At 35.2% G+C, this 17,075-nt stretch overlaps 1 protein-coding gene across 2 annotated transcripts in view; it reads left to right on the top strand.

The window, feature by feature from the left end:
• LOC131156979 (bifunctional dethiobiotin synthetase/7,8-diamino-pelargonic acid aminotransferase, mitochondrial) overlaps positions 1–15,220 on the top strand; it is a 134,460-nt gene extending 119,240 nt beyond the window's left edge. For both annotated transcript variants that reach the window (XM_058110768.1, XM_058110769.1), the window contains 3 exons: positions 5,363–5,497; positions 13,699–13,811; positions 14,735–15,220. In XM_058110768.1, the coding sequence (XP_057966751.1) occupies positions 5,363–5,497; positions 13,699–13,811; positions 14,735–14,921 (435 nt within the window). In that variant the 3' untranslated portion in view covers positions 14,922–15,220. The remainder of the gene's footprint in view (positions 1–5,362; positions 5,498–13,698; positions 13,812–14,734) is intronic.
• Positions 15,221–17,075: the final 1,855 nt, after the last annotated feature.

Genomic DNA, 17,075 nt, shown 5'->3' with positions numbered 1-17,075 from the left:
TGGCCCACATGGTCTTCTCACACACAAGCACACACAGCTTTGTTAATGTCACGCAGGCCCAGCTTCCAATTTGCATCCGGCTACGTGCACCAGCTCCTTGGTTCTTCTTTGCCTTCACACACGGTCTCCAAGTTCCTTTTCATGCACACGACCCACATAATTTCATGCATGTTGCATGTTGGTTTTGCATGGCACATGCATGCATGGGGCTCACGTCCTAGCTTTTAATTGCATGGCACGGCTCTTCAATTTCATGCGTGGCTCGGCTTCCGAAAAATTATCCTGCAATAATTAAACATGAATATTCGTAAATTTACGGCAAAAATAGTATAATTATCTTAATATTATCAATTGAGCTCGATGATTAAAATACTGGACATAATTAAGTATTTAATTAAAATAGAAACACTTAATTAATGCATTTAAATACTTAATTATGCAACTTTGACGCGTAATCAGCGACCATCAAAACAACCCTCAGTACACTACAATCAGCAGTATCTGGAATGAACAGAACACAGCAACAAAGCAGAACCAGGCAGCTCACACTAATACAGAGAAGCTCTCCAGAACTTCAAAGTTGCAGAATGTCAATAGGCGGCTAAGACCGCAGAGCTGAAGTTACAGACTTACAGTATCCTAGGACGAATTACACACATAAATTGTCTCTCAAACATCCTGTCAATGTTGGCTTTGACACACAGAACAAAGCAGACCACTGTTTGACCACACAGAACAAGGCAGACTACCAAGGAGAACTGCAGACACTTAAACGGCCATGCAGCCATTCAATAACAAAACTGGCAGCAGTTAGAACCATAGGCAGGCTTGAAAACAGCAATTAAAACTTAATAAAAGCATTGTCACTCAACCAGGGTCAGAGGAAACATCAGAACTGCAGCAGTCTTATAGAAACAGTAGGGTGCTGTCTTTACATGCGCAAACTACCGTAGGCCACACAACACCCACAAGAGTGGCTCACATCTGAGAGGTGATGATTAAGAAACCGTAAACGACTCCAAAACCAGAAAGTTATCTACTTAAAACTTGAGAATGGAGAGAAAAGGAGAGGAAGAGAGGTGAAGTAGTGAACTATGTTAGAATGTCAGATAAATCAGGTTCAGAGAAGTTTATTGCTCTGATAACATGTTGTAAATAAGAAATAAATTCACGATCCAATAAAGAAAATATAGCACTTTGGATTAGAGATAAAAAAAGATAAGACGAGAAGAAAGATGAAAAGCCCAGTTGACAGTTTCTTGGATTTTACCTACAACACCAAGTCTGCCACCATATTATAATAAAAAAGACACTAGGACAAGAATAACCCTACTCACACCACCCAATTACTAGAATAGCATATTCTCTTCTAACAATATATATATGCATGTGCACACATAAAAACACACACACTCAGACATACTAGTCATATGCAAGCACAATGCGTGTGCTTCTTGACTTACGGTAACCATGAATTGTGCAGTGTACAACAGAAAATAAATCAAACCTCAAGTCTCAGACTAAGTCAAATGGGCTACATGAATGCTTTCTTTTTCCAATTTACACAATCTTGAACAATTTCTCCAAAAATTTGAGGGATCATTCCAATTTATCTTAGGTCTACTCCAACCCCATTTATTGCCACTCATGGTAACTTGCTCACACCTCCTCAATGGTGCTCTATTGGCCTACATTGCAAGTGCCCAAACCATCTCCACTGCCCCTACCTTATCTTATCTTCTACAAGTGCTATGCCTAACTTACCACAAATATGTTCATTCCATAACTTATCTTCTAACATTATATCACTCATCTAACATTTTCATTTTGATAGCTTTTACTTTTTAGATATGTTGTTTCTTAGTTGTGCAACATTGTGAGCTATATAGCATAGCTAATCTTATACTCGCCTATAAAACTTCCCTTTAAAATTTAAGGGTATTCTGCATTCGCTTAACATGATTGAAGGCTATGTATTACATCTTCAACTTGCATCTAAGGTATCAAATTCTACTAGTGTTATTAATTTCCTAACCATCAAGTGTAATCGAGCTACTTTGTTTGCTCATGGAAGACTGGGTTGGAGGCAATATGAATAGCAGCCCTATTATCATACATCGACTCCATCAGCTGAGTATGTGGAAAACTCAGTTCTTCCAACATGTTCTTCAACAAACAAGTTCACATGTAGTCTCAGTCATAGCTCTATACTCTAGCGCAACACTTGACCTGGCCACTATAGTTTGTTTCTTGCTCTTCCAAGAAACCAAATCACCACAAAAAAAGATACAATACTCAATTGTGGTACTTCTTTCGAAAGGCGACTTGGCCAATCTGCATCTTTGTATCCTTAAATATGAGTGTGATCCCAATATTGAAATAAGAGACCTCTCCTTGGTGCACTTTTGAGATATCTCAAAATGCAAATTACTACATCCCAGTGACTTGTTCTTGGAGAACCGAGAAACTAACTTACAACACTTGTTACGAAAGATATGTCTAGTCGAGTGAATGTGATAATTCAACTTTGAAAGAAGTCTTAGGTATCATATTGCGTTAGGCAACGAATCACCTATATCTAACACTAACTATTGGGATCCATGGGTGTACCAATAGGTTTGGATCCCAATAGCCTAGTCTTATCTAAAAAATCAAGACCATATTTTCTTTATGACAAGACTGTTCCATACGAGATCTCAAATCAAATCAAATTAATTTTCGAGCGCCAAGTCATTTCTACTGACGCAGCTTGCATCTTGCATTTAAATTTGATTTTTTCCCTCATTTCTTGGCTGCTAATTTTATCGTATAAATTGGTGGAAAGGGATTCATGTAGCAGACCTTATCAAATGGGACTTAAGGCTTGGTGTCTTTTTGTTGTTGTCTTAGCTGCTAATTTTGTTGTCATTTTTGGAATAGGATTCGAAGGTGTTGTCATTCAACTTTTTTTATGACTCCAACCCACAACCATAATCCTCAAATAATGACTCAGTTTGATACGCCAATCAAGATACTTTGTAGTGATAATGTGAAGGAGTACTTCAGCACCTAGTTCAATACCTATATGATTAATTCTGGCATGATCCATCAGTCATCTTGTGCCCACACTCCATAGCAAAATGGACAAATTGAAATCGCGTGTTCCTACCTTGAATTTTGCTTCTAGTCTTGAGTGTGAGTCTTTTTAGTTGGAAAAACATCATCTTATTACCTTTGCTTGAGTCAACAAACGGGTGTCTTGTCCTTTTTTGTTTGTCCATTATGATGTTTGGGGTCCTAGTCATGTCATGTTGAAATTGGGGTTTCGATACTTTGTTACATTTGTCAATGACTACACCAGGGTGACTTGGTTGTATTTGATGAAAGATAATTTTGAGTTGTTTAATATCTTTTGTGCCTTCTATTCTTAAATAAAGACTCAATTTGATGCGCCAACCAAGATACTTCGAAGTGATAATGCTAAGGAGTACTTTAGCACCCAATTCAATACCTATATGACTAATTCTAGTATGATCCATCAGCCATCTTGTGCCCACACTCCACAACAAAATGGAGTTGCAGAACAGAAAAACATATATATTCTCAGAGTCAGGAAACAAGGTTACATAACATTTTAGTGACTTTTGTAAGCTTACTAACTTACAAGAGATTGAAAGGGTCTTAGGAATGTACAAAACAGAAAAACGGGAGATGGAGGGAGTAGGATTTACTGTTCTTCTCCCCTTAATTGTAGTAGTGGACCCATAAGCAAGGGTAACTTGAGGTAGAATTTTATTATTGAAAAGCATGAAAGTAGTTGTTTACACGTGTCATATGGTCAGTAGAAGCAGAGCTAGTAATATTTGGACTAGTGGGAGAGATACAAGATGACATAGAGACTGTTGGATTACCCATCTGAGCAAAAGATGCAATGCTTGATACTATAGGAGCCTTGGTACTCTTCCTCCAAGACAGTTATAGTGCTTTGTTCAACTGAACAACTACTTGACGAAGGAAACACACTTTTGGGATTTGAGGACGCCATCCCAACACATACACAACCTCGATATAGCAGCAAATCAGAAATACTCAGAGAACAAAATGCTCTTGAAATACCAAAAGTGAACTTCTAAACCAACCAAAACAACCACGAGTGAACTTTTGGACCAACCAAAACAACAACAAATGAGTCAACCATGGATTCAACCATGAATGACTCAGCAAAAACTGGACATTGCATTGCTACAGCCCTAAAAAATTAGCCTACACACTGACACTGCCACAAGGCACCACTAATCACTTTAATAATAGTGATGGACAATTAGCGGATTGCCACGAGCGAGTGATCGAAAGAGGTTGAATATTTGAACTAAAAACATGACCAACAATTGGATATTACGGTCTATGAGTTAAATCAAATCATTATGGGAAAAATCAGAGCTGAAATCTTACTCAAAGTACTCTCAATGTCCCGGTTTCTAGGAGTCGGAGCTACTGGCCCAGTGGCGGCATGTGGGCCTCTCCCTGGCTATGAAATTTTACAGATCAGTTGACCAGCAGGCTCTGTGTGTGTCTGGTTATTTTTGCAAAATGTGAAGGATTTCTTTGAGTTTCTAAGAGGACAGCAGCGCCCTGGATTTTCTGGCAACTACAGTGTTTTCTAGCAGCTTCTAGACTTTGCTTCTGGTCTTGGTGGTGTACTGCGAATAATCCCTCTACAGCTGCAGGTTTGAGGTTTAGGGTTTGGTGTTGGTATGCATGTAGGATTTAAGTTAGATCTTGCTGTGGTAACATGTTGGATAGTTAGGTGAAATGGAAGACCTAACATCAATGATAGATCTCTTCCTCTATTTATAATTTTTTTCAAGTACATACCAATGACCATAATACCCTTACTAACATAACTTTAGCACATAGTAATAATGCTAAATGACCTAATAACCATTAACGTGTACTATTTCCAGTTGTGGGGTATCACTGTCCAATCTGATTTTTGAAACTAAAAGGGCAACCTGGTTCAGGGAAGGGGTGGACCACAATGGGTATATAGTACAAAGCTATACCTTGCATTTTTTCCATTGAGGCTGTTTCCATGCCTTGAACTCGTGATCTCCATATCAAACAGCGGCAACACTACCCTTAGACCAAGGCTTTCAATGAGTTTTGAAACTATGCTATGAATTTTAAACACCCTATACTGATTCAGTTTTAAGAGGTTTTGGAATTTTGATATCTTAAAGTTGATTGAATTTTCAAATTGAAAGTCTAACCAGTTTGTGATAGTTTGTCATCAGCCTGGTTGTTGTGCATGTGTACATACATGTCTACTAGGGAAGAGCTCTTCTTGATGTGTGATGTTTACATCTGCTTTTATTCTGTTTAGCTCAAGGCCCTTTTGCATGGACACTCATACTCTGCGCATGCTATGGGGTGTGCAGCGGCTGCTAAATCCATAAAATGGTTTAAGGATCCTCAGACAAATGGTAATCTCACTTCTGAAGGAAGGTTTCTTAGAGAGGTAATTAGAAATGCTTTATTTGTTTTGTTTTGTTTTGTTTTGTTTATTTATTTATTTATTTCACTTTCCCCACTCTTTTTTGAGTATTACTAGCATTACTACCAGCTGGAATCTGTTACTAGGTTTGTTTCTGGTGTTGCAAGTGGGTCTTCTATGGTCCCTAGGTGGCTGGGTGTACTCTTTCTATGCTGACATTAATATTTGAGTTGAGGATGTTTACTCTTTCTATGCTGTCTTTAAGATTTGAGTTGAGGATGTTACTCTCCTTTCCCACTTTTGAGGAAGGATAATTTCATATACAAAAAATAAATATTAAGTAAATAAAATTCTCTCTCTCTCTCTCTCTCTCTCTATAAGTTTAGGATCATTTTTAGTGTTTATCACAAATTTTGAGCATTGGCATGTTTCATTTCCACTATAAATCAGCGGCGACAATGAGGACTTCTTGTTATCCTTTGGTTGCTCCCACTACAGCACCCCTTCTTGGGCAGTCTCTATAGAGAGATGACAACAATTCTTTGAATCTGCCCAACTGAATGCCTAAAGAAATATTCTCGAAGGGAATGTGATTGCTTTCTTCAAAGAACACGCCCTCAAGATGCTGCAGCTTCAGCTTCTGCAACTGCAAAATTTTCAACAAGGATTGTAATTTCTTGATTTCTCTTGATGCTCCATCGATGTTCTTGTTCGAGTTTTTGTTTGGGTTTGACTGTCACTTGCCATAGCCGCAAAGAAATTTGACATCTTGGACTCTGCCTCTTGCCCTCCGTTCTCTTCCCTCTCTCTCCATCATTTTGGTGTTCTTCAAGGTGGTTTCTTTTACAAGTTTCTTTGTCATCTTGGGGAACTTCTCTCTCTCTCTCTCTCTCTTTTCTTCATCATCTGACTTGTCTAATCTGAAATCCTGAGTTACATACACACTCCCATTTCCTGAATTTTATTTTCTTGGAAGTGAAAGATCAAATCTTCAAATTTTTTTTTTTTTTCACTTACGTATTTTATCTCTCTAAACGCCAAATTTAGAGTTCTTTCAATGGATTGAGTCAATAGAATTTTGACTGAAAATACCAATATTGCACATTTGAGCTCAAAGTCGTGTCGAAAAAAGAACATCTAGCTTTGATCAAGGTTATGTGGGATAGGGTGTGAGTCTAGTGAGAGGTTATGTCAACACCATATACTAATCAAATCCATCGCCAACTTGTTACTGAATCTTGAATTTAGATTGCATAATTCTTGCAATCCCATGTTGCTTCAATATTCTTCAATTGATTTTCATTAACAACATCAAATTTTCGGTGCCAAAAGGTACTTATTGTAGTATTTTCAGTCGGTTGTCATTATCTTTTAGTTTTAGCCACTGGTGAAATCTTCTCCTCTTGTTATTTCTTTTCTTTGTGCTTATTATTGTTATTGTTATTGTTGTTGTTGTTTTTCCAATAGTTGTTTAGTAGTGGTGATTTTGTGTTTATGATTTGTAGGCTTAATATATGCATTTTTGTGTTTGTGTGTTTTCCATTTGCAAATCTTGGAGTATGCAAAATTTTTCAAAAAAGTACTATTACAAAATTTAATTTTTTTTCACACCCAAAATTGTATGCTTTAGATTTTTTAAATGTATTGTATTGTTTGTGTGGTTTCTACTAGTTGTAAGGTGTGATTTAAAAAATTGTCTATGTGAAATAAGTTTTGCATAAATAAAAATACTCAAACGTGTAATTTTCCTGTGTAACAAATTATAATTGTACATCTAGTTGGTCCCAAATTCAAATAAAGAAGTAGGGTTGTGTTAGGTAGCTGATAGATAGCGTAAAACTTTATCATGAATTCTTACTAAATTCACCTAGATCAAGGGAGTAGGTTAAGTCAGCATAGAAGTAAGAGGGCTAGTAAGTTAGCACAAGAAATTAAGATTAGATTAACAACTTGGAATATGGGGCCTCTTATGAGCAAAAGTATGGAAATAGTGGAAATAGTGTTTAGAAGTAAAATTAACTTAATCTTTCTTCAAGAGACAAAATGGGTAGGAGAGAATGCTAGAGAAATTAAAAAGTTTGGATTTAAACTTTGGTACGCTGGAAAAGAGAAACATAAAAATGGGGAGGGAATTATTGTAGAAAAGATGTAGAAGATAGTGTATCAAATTTTAAAAGAATAGAGGATAGGATCGTTAAAATTAAGATAACTGTAGGCCTGGAGATAGTGAACGTCATTACGTATGCTCTCCAAATAGGCTTAGCAGAAAATCTTAAAAGATAATTTTGAGAAGATATGGCCTTAGGTCACCCTCAAGGTCCCACAAGTCGCCCATCAAGAAGGGGAACCTCTAGTCGCTTCCTTGAAGGTCGTTTCCAACACAAATGAATTTGCCGCTTTGCCCGACCTATTGGATTTTGACCACCCTGAGCGATTCTACCCTATCTTTTTTCACGGGATTGGATGCCTATTGACGAAGCTCAGGATTGGATTGTCACCTTACTGCTTGACGAGAAAACCTACCATTGACTATCGTAAAAGTTAGCCTCTATCATTGCACCAAAAGAGTATGTCTTTTACGATAGGGCTTGAGGTCAATCTATCCACCATTAAGGAGCTATGGTAAGTCAAAGAGCGTAGAGAAGATTGCCTTGTGAAAAGGATAATATAGACTATGAGAGGATACATGGAGGCCATAGATATGGAGATAAAAATGAAGTTGGCGTTACAACATTAGATTTTTCCATGTCTTACGATATGGTTGTATTGAATACTTGTTTTATAAAAAGAGAAGAACACTTGATAACTTTCAAGAGTGGGTATTATAAAAGCCAAATAGATTTCTTCTTTATACTAGGAACAGGGATCGTCGATCTTGTAAGGATTGTAAAGTTATTTGAGGTGAAAGTTTGGCTACACAACAGAGAGTCCTAGCAGTGTTTTAAAAGGCGAAGGTGTAAGGCGGGGCGTTTTACCCTCTGCGAGGCGAGGCGTAAGCCTCAAGGTGTTAAGGCGTAAGCATTTTGGGATAGCATTTTTTAAAATAATTAATAAATAAATAAATAAATTTATATATAGTATTAAATTGAGAAAAATGTTAGAATAATGAGAAGAAAAATAAAAACATAATTCTTAAGTATCATATGCCAATTTTAGCTAACAAGCTTAAACAATGCATGTTAAAAATAAGCCATAAGTTTACAAAAAGAAGAGAAAAAATCCAAAATACAGCATCGCAATGTCTCATAATCCAAGATCCTAATTTCTAAGAATCTAAATCTTAAATGAACAAAGCTCATATCAAAGCTTGGAAGGGACCCTCGACCCGTTGACAGAGATGAGAAGCTTGAAGGAATCGTCAGAGATGGACGAGAAGCTTGGACGAATCGTTGGAGGTAGTCGTTGAGTCATCGGAGAGGGAGAAGTAGCTTTGCTAAGAGAGGAATAGTCGAAAGAGCAGAAGCTTCGTCAAGAGAGGAGAAGACTAGAGGCTTCAAAGAGAGAGTAGAGGCTTTGTCGAGGCTTCGAAGAGAGAGCAAAGGCTTTGTCGAGAGAGCAGAAGAGAGGAAGCTTCACGGGAGAGAGAGGGAGGATAAGGTTTCAGGTGCATACGCCTTGCGTCTGAGGCGTAAAAAGGCGAGCTTTTTTCATGATGCGTACGCCTTCTCACCTAATGCGTACGCCTTTGTGGACTTACGCTTTTTGACTTATGCCTTGGTGTGTTCCTTGAGGCACGCCTCAATTATGCCTTTCAAATCACTGAGTCTTGGTATTTGATATACATATTTAAAAAATGGAAGAGAAAAAAGTAACATAAATCAACACAAGAAGACTAGATAGTGCAACTTGAAAGCAGATAAGTAAAATTCAAAGATAAAATGATCAAAGAGTGTGATTGGACAATAGGGGGTAAGGTTGATGCAAATACTGTTTGGAATAAAATGGCTAATTCTATCATAAGGGTAGCAAAAGTAGTTTTAGGTGAGTTTGAAAGAAGATACTTGGATAGTGAAGAAAGTTGGTGATAGGATCAAAAAGTCCAAAAAGTCGTTACGACAAAAAAAAATTGGTATAGAACATAGTTGTTAGAATCGTACGATTTTCAATTCAAATCGTACGTTTTATGTCAAGAAAGGTATAAATCGATTCGAATTGCATGGGAGAATCGTAGAAGGTAGTAAATCAAGGTGACGATTTGCCTGGTGAATTAGTGAATCAAATCAAGTTGTATTAATTGTAAGATCCAGATGCAACTCCTCTAAAACCCAACTTGAAGATTTTTAAACTATTTTTTTTTCATGGTTGCCTTCTATTTGCAACTTACATGAGGTTTGTCCTCCAAGAAAGAAGAAAGAAGTTTGTTAGTCCTCTCATTTTGCATCTTTTATGTCATTAGATGAGATTACAAGAAAACCAGCGTTAGAGAAGGAAACCAGCTTTAGAAGAAAACCAACATCGACTCGGTGGGCAAGCTTTTGGTTGGCATGTTGCCCTTTGCACTTTGGATTTAAAATTTTGATTTTCATTAGTTTTTATGTTTTAGTAAGTTTGGTTTATGTTTTTTATTAAACACCATAAAATTCAAATTTTTATTGTTGACCATAAAGTTTTTTTTTTAAATAAGTTTTTATTGATTCCTTGTCATATTTTTAAAAAAAGCATATGCTTGCTTTTTTTATTGTTAAACATGTAAACTTACACCATAAACATGAAGTTCAATTTTTATTGTGTGGGTCCTAATTTTTATTGTGTGGGTCCTTATCTTACTTTTTAGTGTATCTTGAACTCTTAGACTTGGTGCTTTAGTTTTGAGTCACATAGCATTTGTCACAGTTTCAAACGACCTAGCTTAACTTGATACTTGATAGAGGTGGAATGGTTATATCATCGTATATCCTGTTCAAATGGCCAGTTTTACTCTTATATCGATATATGCATGAGTTAAATAGATTATGGTAGGATTTACACCTTCAAAACTTTCTTCATAAGCATGTGCAATTCCAATTATCAATAGAAAGGTCATTTGGAATTGATTTTTCAAATTTTGCATCAAATCTTATGATTCAATTTAATTCTCGATTCTTGATTCATGAAATTGAGATTTCTATTCATGATTCGAATCTCGATTTGACAACTATGGTATAAAATATGGCAAAATTATAAAAATATAGAAAATCTTAAAAAACATAAATAGGGAAGAGAAAAGGCAAAAAAAGACTATTAGTGAAGTTAAATATAGAATTTATGATACTTTATATACTAAGTAGATAAAAAAGGAGAAAAAGAAATTTATAAACTTGCTAGAGTTAGAAAATGCATAGATTTAGGGGATGTAAAATGTATAAAGGACGAGAATGAGAATGTCTTAATTAGAGAAAAGACATAAAAGAGAGGTAGCGAAGATACTTTGATAAGTTTAATGAAAAGTAAAACAAAAGATTGAAGTTGGAAGTGACAAATGAGGAGAAGACTGAAAATAGGAGATTTATTCACAAAATTGGAAGTGACAAATGTGAAGATTAAAAATAGGAGATTTATTCATAAAATTGGAAGTGACAAATGAGAAGATTAAATATAGGAGATTTATTCACAAAAATGGAGTCCTGGAAGTTAAGACGGCATTAAAAAAGATGAAAAGTGTTCCATCTGTAGGACTAGATAAAATATTCATTGAAGTTTGGAAATGTTTAGAGGATAAAGGAAATATATGGTTAACTAATCTATTTGACACTATTATGAAAATTAACAAAATGCCAGAAGAGTGGAGGAAAAGTACGTTAGTACCTTTATACAAAACAAAGACGATATTCAAAACTGTAATAACTATTGTGGAATTAAGATTATTAGTCATACAATGATATTATGGGAAAGGGTAATTAAACATAAAATAAGACTGGAAACGAGGATTTCAGAAAATAAAATTGGTTTTATGCTCGGGAGATCAACAATAGAAGTTATTTATCTTTTAAGAAGTTCAATGGAAAAGTTTAGGGAAAAGAAGAGGGACTTGCATATAGTTTTTATTGACTTGGAGAAAGCATATGATAGACTGAGGTCATTAAGGATGTGTATGACAGAGTAGTGACTAGCGTTAGGACTGTATGAGGGGAATCTAGAGATTTTCCAATCACAATAGGTGTACATGAAGGTTCTACTTTGAGTCTTTATCTTGTTACATTAGTGATTGATGAATTTACTAGGAATAATCAAATGAGATTTTTTGGTGTACGTTATTTGCAGATGTTATTGTGCTGATTGATGATAATAGTGGAGTGGAATCTAAGCTAGAACTTTGGAGAGCTTCAGTAGAATCTAAAAGGTTTAGGATATGTATGAATAAGACAAAATATATGAAATGTAATTTCAGTAATGCAAGGAGTAACAGTGGAGTGAAGATTAAACTTTATAATCAAGAGATTAATAGCAAAGTGCAAATATAGATATTGATCTATTATGCAAGGAGAAGAGGAAATTGATGATGTAGTACATAAAATTAAAACAAGTTGTGTAAAATGGAGGAGTGCGTCAGATGTGTTGTGTGATCGTAGAATACCCTTAAAATTAAAAGGTAAGTTTAATAAGATGGCTATAAGACCAATTATGTTTTATGATTCAAAATGTTAGGCAACTAAGAAACAACATGTACAAAAAAAATAAAAGTTGCTAAAATGCTGATGTTGAGGTGGATGAGTGGTATAACATTAAAAGATAAAGTAAAAAACAAGCATATACCCAATAATTTAGGCATAGCACCAGTTGAAGACAAGATAAGAGAGTGACAGCTTGAATGGGTTAGGCATTTGAAATGCAGGTCTAGTAAAGCGTTTGTGAGGAGTGAGTTATTGTTTCTAGCATGAAAAGGGTAAGGGTAGGGGTTGACCTAAAATAACTTGGAATGAGGGATTTAATAGTCCTTAATTTAATAGAGGAAAACACTCTCAGTTAGGTAAATTGGCGAAAAAGGATTCATGTAGCCGATCCCATCTATTGAGACTAAAGGTTTGTTGTTGTTGTTGTAAATAAGTAAATAAAAAGGATTTATTGTTTTTTTTATAAAATTTTTTAACATGATATAAACCTGTGATGTAAGAATATTTTCAGTTTCCAATACCACAAACCATTGCTTACACAAACCTGACAATTACATTGTTTGATTTTCCCTTTGGTTAATCTTATAAGCACAAGACAGATTGCAGTTGTCATCTATGCTACTTTTGTTTAATATATCAACATAGGTTGTAATTTATTTTTTTGTTGCAGAATGCTTGTCTTTTGTGCATGGGTTTCTTGTGGAGCCAAGAGTTAGGAAAAACAAAACACATGGTTTCCTGATTTGAGTGATTCTTTTTAGTCCATCCATGCAGAACAAATATTGCCAACTTTGAGCTCTGATTGCACTGTTCAGTTAGCATGATAAATTTTACGTCTTAGATGAGTGTAGATGCACCCAAGCTAGTGACTCAGTGTGTTATTTGAAATTTAAGAACCATTTGTTGATTTTCACAAATTTTTTCAGAAAATATTTTGAAAATTTGAAGCAATCTTTGGGCTTTTGTGGGGTTTTATTTCTGCAGTTCATGTTTGTAAAATATGGCAAATTGTTCAAAATTGTCTCCACTGTCCCTGAGGCCTGAGGATAAAAATTGCCCTACAAAATTTTTGCAATGACAATTATGTGTTGCAGTTATCAATCATGCATAAACTCAATGATTGCAAAAAAAGAGAGAGCATTTAAAGGTAGAAGAAAACAGAAAGGTGAAATATGACTTTTATCATTCATGATTTCACTGGAGACATCTATCTATATTGTTCCAAGTTATCCAAATGCATAAAATCTGATGTGGCTTGCGAGTACAAGCTGACTTGCACCTCCAGCTGGGTGCTCATAATTTGAATGGAGAAGGAATCATGATAAAGCTTAATTGTTCTTTTCAAATATCTGATTAATGTAATTAGTATTTGGGAGCAAGGATTTCGTGGCTTGAATTTAAATGTGTAGATTTGAAAGAAATACAATATAATTTTGTGTTATATTTTTTCACACTTATATAAATTTAGATTTGAGGCTCAAAATCTATACCAGACGCAGGGTTAGTGGTTTTGGAATACAGAATTTTTCAAGGCCTGACGGCCTTCCAGCACAATATCTCATTCTTGTCAGAAACGCTTTTATTTTGTCAATTCTCTGCCAATTGTGTCTATCACTTGCATTTAAATGCCTGCAGCTATGGGACATGGAGCTGGTGCACCAGATCTCATCACATCCAGCTGTTCAAAGATTAGTTGTTCTGGGAACTCTTTGCGCCCTCGAACTTCGAGCAGAAGGCTGTAATGCTGGGTATTTTTCTTTTTTTTCATTTGCTTCATATGTTTCTTGACTATTACATTCTGGGTAGTATTCTTATGTTTTCCTACCTTGGTAGGTCAGTCTTCAAAATTTTGATTTGAATTTGTATGGATTGGACAAAATGTTATATAAAATTATATTACATTTCATTCAATTTCACACAAGTATGCATTGAAAGACAAAATTTATGCTCCCATACACTACTTTTAGTACCTAAGATTCTCTGTAGTTTGCAACAATGTCTCCAAACAGTTACTATAAGGTTCTTTGTAAAATGGCCTAGTGAGAGCAAATTGGAATTCACGCTTTAATTTTGAGATTTGAATGTGATTTTATGTGGAATTGGACAAAATGCAGTACAAAATTGCATTTGTTTCCTCCAAACCACAAATTCAAAGTCAAGCTCTAAAATACATGTTCCCCAATATTACAATAGAATTTTTCAAGTTAAAAAAATTCAAAGTAAAAATTATTCATAAGTTTTCTTACTTTTGCAGTTTTCTTTTGTTTTTTCTGTAATCTTTTCCTTTGTAAAGATTTATTTATTCTTGAATAAATAATACAAATCAAAACATTTAAATTCTAAACAATGAAAATAGAAATAACGATGTGGTCATTTAACACATTACAACTTATTGTAATTTTAATTTTAATTTTTCTTAAAAAGAATTCATATTAAAAAATTGGAAGTCGACCTTTGGTTGTCAATTTTTGGGTTATAGTGTTGAGTTTTAATGGAAGGGGTGAACGGGCGACATGCTTAAACCTTAGGTGTGAAATTAAAAACTAAAGTGGAGTAAAAAGTAAGGAGCAAAAATAGTAGTGGGAATTGTAGAAATGGACTGAAATGACCGAAACGAAACAAACTTGCAAATATTTGGATGCATTTGACTGATGGTATGGAGTTTGTGCAGGTATGGCTCGCTTTATGCAACTGCTCTTCTCAGGAAGCTGCAGGAAGATGGCGTCTACATGAGGCCTCTGGGTAATGTCATTTATCTCATGTGCGGGCCCTGCACATCTCCTCACATATGTACCCAACTCCTCCTCAAGCTTTACTGCGGGCTGGAGGAATTCAGCCAATCTAAGCAGCCGATGTGAAGTGTTTTGAATTATAAAATTGACTTCTTTCTTGTCGGCACAGTGCCGAAGCAGCTCATTGTTGACAGACATGAATCAGAAGTTTAATTCAGCGTGCGTCGTCAGTCTCGAAAAGGACAATTACAGTGACTACAATTTCAATAAAGGGTTCGGGACTGAGCATTGGATGTGGGAATGTGTCTATCCCATTTTTTTAAGCACATTGGTGAGCCCAAACATGCGACGCCATGATGCTGTGCTGTGCTGCGCATGGATAATCATTATGCCTTTAGATCCAATAATAGCAGCTTGCGCAAGCATACCTTCTGTTGTATGGTAAGCAATAATAGCATTTAAAAGGATCCATTTGTGGGACCCAAGGCTTCGAGGAACTAGAGTAGAGTCCAGGCAACAAACAAAGTTAAGTGGCTCATCATCATACGGGAGAGGTAGATCTGACTTTATAAAAACGGATGGAAATTATTATAAAAACTGTCTCTCCCCCTTCTGGCTAGAAAAGAAAAATTAAAATTTTGAGTTGCTAAGGTGTTTTGAAAACAATTAAAATGATTGAAATATATGTTTGTATTTTTATAAAATGCAACTAGTGCATTAATAATTTTGTAATATGAAATAGCATAATATACTCGAAAAAGATAACTTTTAACTTTCAAAAGTTTCAAATTTACATTTTTATACATCTTCCAAAAAACTAAGAATTGGCTTTTTAAACAATACTTTTACTTTTGAAAAGGACAAGCTGTGCCAAGAAAGGGGAGGGAGTAAACTCATCCTAATTTGTGCCGGAATAGCACTAGAGTAGTCCTGCCTCCACTCAAAACAAACTTTGTTATGATGCTTTTACATGCACCATCAAACATTTGGGATGAAAATGAATAGAGAAACGAGGGCCTCATCTACTATGCTTATTGGCATAGGATGAAGTAGCGGACATCTTGTTCACAATAAATGTAGTTTTAGTTGATAGTTTTGAAGCAAATCAAACTACCTTGGTGCAACCTTAATCTCAAAATAAGTGTTCCATAGTTTCATCGCACTATAAACTCATGGAACACAGTAGTATCTAACAAGTAATGTAGACGTAACTCAGACCTAGTGGGGTAAAATTCTTGTAAAATATTTTTTAAAGAAACATTGTAAACTCGAGTACTATTGGTTTCTTCTAGAGTCATGATCATCTCCTGTTAAAGAAGTAGAATAACATCCTAGATAAATGATGAAAAAATAGTAATGATAGCACTTCTTGAATATGTAGTCCATTAGAACTAGGCACCTAATGAAGAAATGTTCTTATCAAATATGTTGAAACTTTGGTGAGGAGCTAGTAATCAAAAAGTTCTTCCACGAGGACATATTGAATGGGGACAACATTCCAATTTGTAGAATTAGACCTATTGAACATAGCAATTGTATGATATTGAGAACTCACATGGTAAAACCTGTGAGTAGAAGAGTTTAATGCTTATCAAGTGAGTCTAGATACAAGACAATTCAATGCTATTAATTGCTAACAACAAATAACACTCTTCCAATGCAATAGAAAACTGAAGGGAAAATGCACAGCTCTAGACAAGTGTTTTAATTTAAATAATACTCTTGTTTGAAAAGGTTATAGGTGAATTGGGGGTATAAGCGAGTTAAGCGTGCTCGCAAGCTACTCGAACTCGACTCGATTCTACTAGAGTTAGAATTGATTCGAGTCGAGTTTGAGCCACTCGAGTATTTTAGTGAGTTGAATTCGAACTCAATAATAGTACTTAAATCAAGTTTCGAGCCTAATCAAACTTTTAAACTTTATTAATTTTATATTATTTATATCTTATAATATATATTTTATAAATATATTTAGCATTATATGTACATTATATATTTATATATGTATTTAATACTAATTTATAATCGAGTCGAATTTAATTAAGTCAAACTTAAGTTTTATGAAACTTGTAGTTGAGTAGAGTTCGAATTTAATAGTTATGAAATCGATCAAGTAAGAGTCGAGTTTGGAGCTAAACATTTTTAAGTTTAGTCGAGTTCGAGTATTTTACTGTGTCGGTTTGACTTGACTTGACTTGAGTACACCCCTAAGGTAAATGAGTCCTTAAATCTGGCTATGCACCATGCCTACTTTGCCAACAATATTTTAGACTTGGATGT

Source organism: Malania oleifera, chromosome 6 (genome assembly GCF_029873635.1).
Source record: "Malania oleifera isolate guangnan ecotype guangnan chromosome 6, ASM2987363v1, whole genome shotgun sequence".
Lineage (NCBI taxonomy): Eukaryota > Viridiplantae > Streptophyta > Magnoliopsida > Santalales > Ximeniaceae > Malania > Malania oleifera.
Note: the sequence above shows the minus strand (reverse complement) of the source record. Positions and strands in the feature narration are given on the sequence as shown.